General features: G+C 36.6%; 1 protein-coding gene across 1 annotated transcript in view; it reads right to left on the bottom strand.

Moving 5' to 3' along the window:
• Nucleotides 1-8612, bottom strand: part of kcnab1a (potassium voltage-gated channel subfamily A regulatory beta subunit 1a) — a 133178-nt gene extending 124566 nt beyond the window's left edge. Inside the window, exon 1 of the mRNA XM_052152250.1 lies at nucleotides 8479-8612. Within this exon, the coding sequence (XP_052008210.1) occupies nucleotides 8479-8579 (101 nt within the window). The 5' untranslated portion in view covers nucleotides 8580-8612. The remainder of the gene's footprint in view (nucleotides 1-8478) is intronic.
• Nucleotides 8613-10682: the final 2070 nt, after the last annotated feature.

The following is a 10682-nucleotide window of genomic DNA, read 5'->3' as shown; positions in this document are numbered from 1 at the left end:
ATTTTCATTTTTGGGTGAAATATCCCTTTAAGGAATCAGAATAAATTCCTTAAGATTCCCATCACTATTCACACCTATGTCCATCCTGCAGAGTGTATGATCCATAGAAAAGTACTGGATGCATGGAATGGGATCAACACACAAAACATGCACATTTCATTATAGAGCATGTCAACATGGAATCAAATTTGAACCTAATGCACATTTCTACTCGTACTGTACATGATTAATTGGAGTAAACGTTATTTCAAATATATGTTTTCAAAATGTAATAGCTCTCTGCTTCTGAAACAATTTTCCTTTTTGGCTTTAGTCACAAATCCCTTACATTTCAACCTATTTCCTTCCAAGCACCTGTGACCTGGCTGTAAACCAGTATGTAAAGAACACTTTTAACAACCCAATTCAATCCTGATGAAATCAAATCAATATATTGATTCACTCGGAAATATGTCAGACTACAAAAGTAAGTTGCGAGTTGCCACTGAGACAGAGATAGAAGTTGTGAGGCTTGAGATGATTCCATCTCTCAGAGGAGCAGGGGAACAAGTCTCACTATTACCACGAGCACTATAACAAAAGATGTTTTTCATCCTCAGAGTAAAACTACACATCTCTCTAACAGAATAGAAAGAGAAGATACTGTAACTTTAGGGAAATAACAGGAGAGGAGGAATGAAAGATAAATAAGGATGTAAAGAATACCTTGAAGCATGATAATGGGGGAAAAGATGATTATCTTATGGAATCTTGTATATGGAATCTAGATGAGAAAACAAATCTTCCTGACTGAAAATAGAGTGTTGAAATCCAATTTCCTATTGAACCTTCTGTGCTCTATATGTGGATTGTTCCTGGACTCTGTTCTGAGTTAAATACTTCAGAACACATGCCAGTTTTTGCTGTTGGCATAGAGATAAGGGGAAACAGGGGGGCAGTAGCTCTGCCAAAATGAGTGGTCACATAATGCTCTCTAAAACACACACTCACGCTGTGCTGTTTCAGTCGAGGTCAAAAAGTTTACTTAGTCTGATATAAGCAATCAAGCCATATCATATTGAGTCATAGCTAGGAGAACTTCAAACATAATTGTCTTGGTCCCAAGGGCTCTCATTCAGCCAAGTGATTTTATTTCAATTGTGAAGGGGGAGATTAAAATGAAGGGAGGGGAGAAATAATGGAATGATGATGAATGCCTCTTATCCAACAGAGCCTAGGGAAATGTTTTTATCTCCACTGGATATGCAGAGCTGAAAAAGGCAGAGCAGTTTCCAAAATGAATGTACATGATGTGTGGAAACAATGCCTCAGAGATGGTAAGAGAAGCAAAAGAGAGAAAGACATAAGATTGCTGTGTGTATCAAAATGGCAAATGCCCCGTCCTTCCAATCTAGAATCACTTTCAGTGGCACACAGTTTCTCCTCAGCCATTGCCTAACAGAGCTTTCCTGACAATCTGGTGTCCAATTACTTCAGTGTTTTATTCTAACCCAACAGAACAGCTGTTCATCAGGCTCCAGTTTTTGTCACATGCAATTTTAGATTCATTCTGAACCATTTCTCACTCTCATCTCTGCTACTCTGTTGTGAGTGTCAATACAGCTGCTTTACACCTGCTGAGTGTAAAAAGCTCTTAAAGTAAGATACTGTGACAATTAGAGATTAATTGTTATTTTGAATAGGAACCAGAAACTGTTGCTTATTTACTTGCAAAGCTTTGTTTGTATGTCAGTGTGTGATTTAAAAATCAATGCTTCAAGCCGATAAACTGTCAAAAACTTTTTTATCTTATGCACGTGTTTTCTTCCTTTCATTAAGCTGTCAATGTATTCTACAGCCTCATTAATTCAATATGGTGTACAACTGCTTAAACATGAAAGTCTTTGTTCTGTCAGTTTCAGAGTGAATTGTCTGCCATCCAGCTGTCAAATCACTTTGACAACAATGAGAGAAGAGTACGTGAAAATGATCATCTTAGGGCAGCTCCTCCTGCTGGACAAAGATAGACACTCTTTACCACTAATCTGCCATGACAGGAGACTAATTATTGGCTTTATTCAATCATCCATCCATCCATCCATCCATCTATCTCTCACATGAGAATAATAGCAGAGAACTTAATTTACTGTTTAGGATTAATCAAAAGAGAACATATTATTATTTTAGCATTAAAAGGAATATTCCTGGTTCAGTCGACAGCATTTGTGGCATAATATTGATAACCACAAAAATTCATTTTGACTTTTCCCTACTTTTCATAAAAAAAAATGCAAAAATCTGGGTTACAGTGAGACACTTACAATGGAAGTGAATAGGGACAATCCGTAAACTTTAAAATACTCACTGTTTTAAAAGTATAACCACAAGACATAAACAATGTGCATGTTAACATTATTTAATCGTGTACTCATTTTTTTTGTGTAAAATTATATGCAATAATACTCCTTGTTGCCATGACATTGTAACACTGTAAACCCTAAAACCCTCAAATGATTAAACAACTTTATAGCTTGAATAATACATGAGTTTTAACAGAATAATTATCATTTTTATAAAATTATAAGCTTCACATTTCAGCCTTTAAACCCTCCAAAAACTGTCCATATTCACTTCCATTGTAAGTGCCTAACTGTAACCTTGATTTTTGCATTTTTTATAGAAAGGGAGGGATGAGTAAAAATATATTTTTGTAGTAGTCATCATTATGCTGCAAATGTGGTCAGTTGAGCTTAACTTGTATTAAAACCGGAATATTCCTTTAATTTCTGTGATATCACTGGTTTCAAACAGTTTCACCTCTGAATACTGCTTTAGATTTGTGGCTATTAGCACTGGAGTTCTGACTATGCACTCTCCAGCTGGGTCTGTAGAAACAATCGGTACCCTCACTATTTATTACCAGGATTTACCACAGTTTTTTACAAGAACTGAATAACATATAAGTCCCTTACCGCAGCATGGTTATCATACTGATCATGATTCATAGAAACTTTTACTCACCTGTAGGGCATCTTTTAACTTCTGTGACCACTGTCATTGTCATCTATCATATGTTGTTCTGCAACCATTTTATCTGCCATACTAGATATTCAGCCACCTGAAAAAGCTTTACATTTCAACACTAACTTACAGAATACAATGGTGAATTCCAACAGCACGTTTTACATGGCTCTTTTAAAACACAACTCTTTTAAAATGTAATCAATTGTCACAAGAGTGGCCTCTAAGAGCTGATGAATTAAGAAGTGTATATTGATGCAAGTCTTTCAGATCCTCGTTTCTCTTTCTGCACAAGCAGCATAACCTGCCATGCCATAAGCTTAACAGCCCAAGGTGCCAACATTGAATCCTTTTTTGATGATTAGTTACTTCATAAATAATCTGTCTATAAGTGTTGAGGTATTTGCACCTAGGATTCATTGCCATCTTATCAAAAGTGATGGATAAACAATCTTTGTTTAGATTCAATTAGATGTGTCCTAACATGGAAGCTATATACTGCGCTTGGTACTGTAGATAGTTGTTTATTTTTTAACAGTCATTATAAAATAGAGCAAATATGTTGTAATTGGCTAATATTTTCTTAATGTACTGAACATCGGCTACTTAAATGCAAATATTCACAGCTAACTAATTTTTCTCATTTAACTATTTGTATTACTGGTTCTCAATCCAAATAAATATTTCTGTGCAAGGTTGCAAAAGTGATAAGTCTCAAGCTTCAGATATTTTGTGCACAGGCAAGATATCTTCTGAGATGAGTGTTCTTATGTTTCTGTGTGTTTGTGTCTGAAAATATTTGGTTTTATTACTAAGTTTTCTATTTTAATGTCAGGGTAGATGTAAATTTTTCATCACATTAAGTTTGCTTCAGTGTTTGGTTCTTATGAACACAGTGAAGACTGATCTTCCATCTTTCATAACTGTTCTATCCAGAGGATCCAATATTGATTGAACTATGCATATTATATGCACTGATTTAAACATGAGATACCACTTAATCCTATCAAACTTTTACATGTTTAAAAAAAACATTATAGTATTATAGTCTATCAGAGGACTATTTAAAAATAAAAATTTTTAAATGGTTAACTTTTTAAAGAATTTACTATGGATTACTGTTAGCGAGGTAAAGCTAAAGCTAAGTCCCTTTCAAGGCAAGTCAGTCCACTCAGCGACCATCTTTGGAATGTTCCCAAACTATTTGCTATGAATACAAGCGGCACAAAAGTGTAGCTCCTATCTACATGAATGGTTTATATGAAATCTTCAAACCAGCTGGTCAAAATTATGATAAAAAACGTGTTTCAAAATAGCATTTTAATTTGACAACAATGGTATCAGAAATTGTGCTTCTTTATCTCAGATCATGCAAAAAAACTAAATAAAAACAACTATTTTTCAGGTTGGTCCAGCTAATGTGCATGCTGGTTCTCAAGCTGACTGACAAGGGATGAATGTATCTAAAAGGTTATTGGCTCTTTTACCTGTAAGCTGGGGCTTTGTTTTCTGAATCAGCCATATCGGGCATTTTTATTTTCCCATTCATGTTAGAAGTGGTCCATCTTGGGCTAAACAGTCTTTGGGTGAAGTTAAAGTTTAGGTTTGATTTTCACTGAATATTCACTTAAGGTGCGTAAGAGACCTTCTGAAAAGTCCATCCACTGTGCTACAACACTGACGTATACAAGCAGTCGTTCAATTGACTTGCACGTTCCAAAGATGACTGCCGAGTGTACTGACTTGGTTTGCCCTGAAAGGGACTTTGAGTTTGCCAATGGTATGGTTGACTTACTTAAGAGATTTAGCAAACTTGTTTAATTTAGCAGATTCAGATTCAACTACTTTAGAAAAATTCACTTAAAGGGTTAGTTCACCCAAAAATGAAAATTCTCTCATCATTTACTCACCCATTCCAGATGTGTATGACTTTCTTTCTTCTGCAGAACACAAACAAAGATTTTTAGAAGAATATCTTAGCTCTGTAGGTCCATACAATGCAGGTGAATGGTGACCAGAACTCGAAAAGCTCCAAAAAAGGATATTAAGTCAGCATGAAATTAATTCATAAGACTATAGGTTTAATCAATGTCTTCTGAAGTGATCCCGTTGGTATAGGGTGAGAACAGACCAAAATATAACTGTACATCTTGACAGCAGTCTCCTTGGCGATCATGATTCAAGAAAAGGTGTTGTAATTGGCTAATATTTTCTTAATGTAAGCTCGATTATTGTGCCATCTAGCGCTCTGTGCATGTGTCAAGTGCTAGGAAATGTTATCGAGCTTGAAATCATGGTCTTGCCTAGAGACTGCAATGACAAGATGTAGAGAAAAAGGAGTTACAGTTTGGTCTGTTTTCAACCAAAACCAACTGGATCACTTTAGAAGACATGGATTAAACCTTTGGGGTCTGATGGATTACTTTTATGCTGGCTTTATCTCCTTTTAGGAGCTTTTGGAGTTCCGTTCACAATTCACTTGCATTGTATGGACCTACAGAACTGAGATATTCTTCTAAAAAATCTTCATTTGTGTTCAGCAGAAGAATGAAAGTCATACACATCTAGGATTTCATGAGGGTGAGTACATGATGAGAGAATTTTCATTTTGGGGTGAACAATCCCTTTAAATTCAGCCAAATGATATTTACACATTCCAAAAGTTGAAGTAGGCTTCTAGTGAGGGGCATGACTTCGGCTATTACTGGTGTTATTTTCCTAAAATGTCTAATTGTACGTATACATTATATTTTAGAAAAAGAATCACATTTTCACATTCCAAAGATTGAAGTAGCTTCACAGTAGACAGACTTTTTCAGTCATAATTCTTCCGTAATCGACAGACTGTTATGAGTACAATGGTTTATACCTGTATAGCATAGTTATATCTATAATTGTGCTTATGATAGCTTTGAGAGAGCGCGGGTAAACGAAACCGTATATCCAACGAATATCAAAGCTAAAACTAACTTACCTTGCTCAATCTTTTGAGATTCCTTGCACCTAACGTCAACTTTGGCTTTGTCAACTATATATAAAAAATATATATTTGGCATCCCGTCCAGAACTGACCCTACTACACTAACTGATTTTTCCAATGAATTTCAGGTGTTAGCTTCATTAACATAATCACTGTCCAGGCAGAGGGATACAGAGCACCCATTAGCACCTCTCTGCATGAGGTGTTAATCACTTCACTGTCTGGAATTCCAGAGTTAAAGGATTAGTTCACCCAAAAATTATTATTCTCTCATGATTTACTCCACTTTAAGCCATCCCAAATGTATTTGTGTATGTCTTTCCTTCTTAGGCATAACCAAAATAAAGATTTTTATAAGCACATTTCAGCTCTTTTTGTCCATACAATGCAAATGAATGGGTGCTGTGACGCTGCTGGCTTTTTGACAGTCCAAAAGTCATATTTAGGCAGCAAAAAAGTAATCCACATGACTCCAGTTAATCAATGAATGTCTTCTGAAGCAAATCGATAGGTTTATGTAAGAAACAAATCGATAATTCAATTTTTTTTTACTTTAAATCGTTGCTCACAACATCACTGTAGCCTATGCTGTTTTAAATGGCCTAACTCTGGTGTCATGTTCATTCCTCTGTTGTAATCATTTTTAAGTTAAAGTGTTAATAATCTATTTATTTTTTACACAAACCTATCTATTTTCTTTAAAGTCCCTGTGAACCGGAAGTTGCAAACGACTTTTCTCCAGTGTTGTGACGTATTTCCGAGAGAAATGGAATACTAAATTAGGCAAAATAGTGGGCGTGGCTTTTTTTTCCAACTAGCACCTGATTGGATCTAAAAAAGTAGGTGTTTCATTCAGAAATGGAGGCAGATCTTAACGCAAGTTTACAATCGGTTGTTGAAGATTACTCGCCGCCTGAAACACCGCCAGCAGTCCCTTTCCTGCAGCAGGAGGAGGAGGAAGATGAAGAAGAACAGGAACACACGGAGGATCATTTCGTCACGGGGGGGGGAATCAGACCTTACATGTTTGAGCCGTTACATGCGGAGGGTTCGAATGGTAAAAAGTGTTCCGTGAGTGTCACAACCAAAAATGCACCTCCTCGCCATCTCTCCTTTCACACGTTGTCAATGCTCGCAAACACACAGGCAGCCTGTCTACTGTCAGTTGGAGGGGAGTGGTTACGGATGTTAAGGAGACACCTAAACCGTCAAACCTACGTCATCAGGCAAGGTCCTCCAATGCAGAGGGGCAGGGAATTTTCAGATTTTGATTAAAGATTACGAAGCCAAACATTTTTTTTTGTGTGAATTGACTTGCATGGATGAATTGTTCACCACAAAACGATCAGTTTAGGCAAACAAACAATTTTTAATTCATGGGGACTTTAAAAGACATTCATTGATTGACTAGTCATGTGGATTACTTTTATGCAGCCTAAATATGCCTTTTGGACCGTCAAACAGCCAGCAGCATCATGGCACCCATTCGCTTTCATTGTATGGACAAAAAGAGCTGAAATGTGCTTATAAAAATCTTAATTTCAGTTCTGCTGAAGAAGAAAAGACATACACACCTGGGATGGCTTAAATGTTAGTAAATCATGAGAAAATTAAAAAAAATTGTTGATCTAATCCTTTAATGCCTTGAAACACTGAAAATACAAGGTCCAGCTTGCTTGAAATTATCACTGGCTGTGGGTGGGACGTGACAGTGAAAAGTAGAGAAAAGTCTAAGGAAATCGTTTGACACCTTCCCTCCATTTTTAATCTGTAAATGTGACAGGCTCACTGACTACGAGGGCAAGATTAGTGAAAACAGTCATTAAGTGTTGCACTCCCCACCCAATTCGAGTTGCTGAGTCTGCTAGTGTAGAGCCAGTCAAGCAGCATATTGTTGCTATAGTAACATGCTCAAGCAAACACAAGTTCTCTTTGTGGCGCTCCCAGAAAATATACACTTGCTACCTTTGTATCTAATCTTTTTTGGTTACTAGAATTTTGTTTAAAAAACGTGAAACGTTCCTTAATTCGAATTTAAACTGTTTAGCATGAGTACTATTTAAGACTTTTGTTTCCACAGGTATAATTTGTAGTAGAAACTCCGCCCACATTCATAATGAACCGTTAGGGCAAGCCCCACCATGAATCCCACCCCTTAAAAGAGTAGCATGCATGCATATTATGCTTTCTAAATCCTAACACCATTGGACAGCAGCCATCATTAATTTACATTTTCGCATTTGGCAGACGCTTTTATACAAAGCGACTTACAGAGCACTTAATACAGGGACAATCCCCCCGGAGCAACCTCGAGTTAAGTGCCTTGCTCAAGGACACAATGGTGGTGGCTGTGGGGATCGAACCATCGACCTTCTGATTAACAGTTATGTGCTTTAGACCACTACACCACCGCCACTCCCTGTGTGAAATGTGTGAATTTGACACCTTAATGACTAATTCATAAAGACCTGATGACTAATTATGAAAAAAAAACATACCTTGGCAGGCCAGTTGGTTCAGTGGTCCAGCTCAGTGTTGTATAGTCATTGGCCTGTCTGCCAAGACCACCACACCCACACAAATCAAAGGTCTCAGGCATGTTGGGTTATTCCTCACATAGGGTGTTGTTACACGTCCAATTATAGAAAAAATATCATCCATCCACGAGGCATCTAGAGTGGCAACTGGCACCAAGTGAAACTGTGCACACTCAGTGACAAACACTGACATACACCAACAGGGGCGTCAAAGTGCGTATGTCAACTGCAATCAACTGCCATACCTAGGTTCAAGGCCGCTGGCAACGGGGGCGATCTGCCTTCAATCTTTTTCAGCACTGACACATACCTGTCTGCGAGGACAAGACAGACAAGTCTGACTCAGAAAAAGAACCAATGAAAACCTTTTTTTCAGACAAGGCGAAATTTTCCAGCCAATCAGGTGTTGCGTTTCATCTGGGGGGCGGGATATTTCCCGAAAGGTAAGTGCGAGAACTTCTGACCGCTGCTTCTTACAAACTCTGATTTTCACTATGATTAATAATAATTAATAATAATATATTATTCTCTATGCTAGTACGCTGGAGTTTTCCCGAAATTGTATCACATTTAATTTTAACGAACATCTTCCAAAGTGTTTCCAAAATGGTGACAGCTAAATTAATAAATGTGTGAAGAATAAAGTGTCACAAAATCTGTCCAGTACACCCTAATGGTGTCTGATAAACACTGCCATGTGTCTGCAGGCTTTATTTTTAACCTTGAGAAAACATATTGAAAAACATATAATTAGTTTAGTGTAGCTGTTTATTTATGTATTCATAAGGATAAAAAAGATCAAGACATAAAATGCAAAACATAGGATAAATCGAAACATGATTGAGTACATATTGGTTCAGAGAAAAGCGGCAACCTGTGCAAAATTCAGCGTAACTCTAAACAGTTCACATTGGATGTAACTATTGTATAAATACATTATGCCTCTTGTGTATCTAATAGCACATCCAGCCTAACCTAACTTTCCCATTAAAACAATTACATAATTTTTAATTCACATTGAACGTCAACAGCACAGGTATATCACAAAAATATAGTTCATTGTATGTTGGCAAAACTATCACAATAATTCCTTTTTATAACAAATGAGAACAAATAGAATAGTATTTAATTCTTGTTTAATTTATGTGTCACCCACAGTATCTCCGCTCTCAGCTGAAGTCTCATTGCTCCCACCTGCAGTTAAGGATCTGCATTATGTTAACCTCTATGTTGACTAAAGATTGCCCCTCATAAGGTTATTTTTTAAATGTGTCAAAAGCAGATTTTATATTGTAATTAGAACAGCTATGCTGCACTAATCTAATAAAAACATCCCTGAGTGCAAATGCATGCTCATTTAAAGGGGTCATTTCATGAGGAATAACATTTTCCCTAATCTTTTGAGATAAACAAGTTAATTATGCTATGAAAACATACTGTAACTGCCTGAACACAAAACTTTATCCTGGGTGAAGAAGAAGAAAGAAAAAATTATTGAAACTAAGCTAAACGACTAGCTTTGTACTTCCCCAACTTTCTGACGTCAGACACATTTGAACACATGAAAACCCACATTAACATGCAAACGATGCCTATTCGTCATTAAGAAACTTGGCCCACCCAGTAATAGTGAAGTAAAAGGCAGTAAGTAGGATAGATACGTTTTCTCTACATGAGTAAATGTGGAAAAGTCTTTCAAATATTGTGCTGTTCATGGCTGTGTATAGCACCTGCTGCTCTGCATATCCTCATGAAGGATCCCAGTGTTAAAAAGAGTTGTGGTGTTTAACAAGGCCACTGATCATTTAAATGTGATCTTAACCATTTTGTGGCCTATAAAAGATTGTTTTCTAAACCACAATGTAATGCCAGATTTGCAACGAGGCTGTTATTGAAGAATTGGAGTTTAATTCTTAGAGTCAGAGAGAGGTTGTAATATGTAATAAAAATGTGTATGTCAACGTAAAATCGTTGTTAACATTATTTGGAAAAAAATGACTGATAATGCATGATATGACCCCTTCAAAACCTTTTACTGTTATTACTATATGTTTTAGATCTGGAATATACATTTATATTAAAGATCCTGAAGATATGGTGAAGACCAATAAATAAGACTTTTACATTCAGAATGATACAGTAGATAGATTTTTGGGGGGCTGGCT

This window comes from Xyrauchen texanus, chromosome 21, assembly GCF_025860055.1.
Source record: "Xyrauchen texanus isolate HMW12.3.18 chromosome 21, RBS_HiC_50CHRs, whole genome shotgun sequence".
Taxonomy (NCBI): Eukaryota; Metazoa; Chordata; class Actinopteri; order Cypriniformes; family Catostomidae; genus Xyrauchen; species Xyrauchen texanus.
The sequence above is the reverse complement of the archived record's forward strand: the minus strand, read 5'-3'. Positions and strand labels throughout refer to the sequence as shown.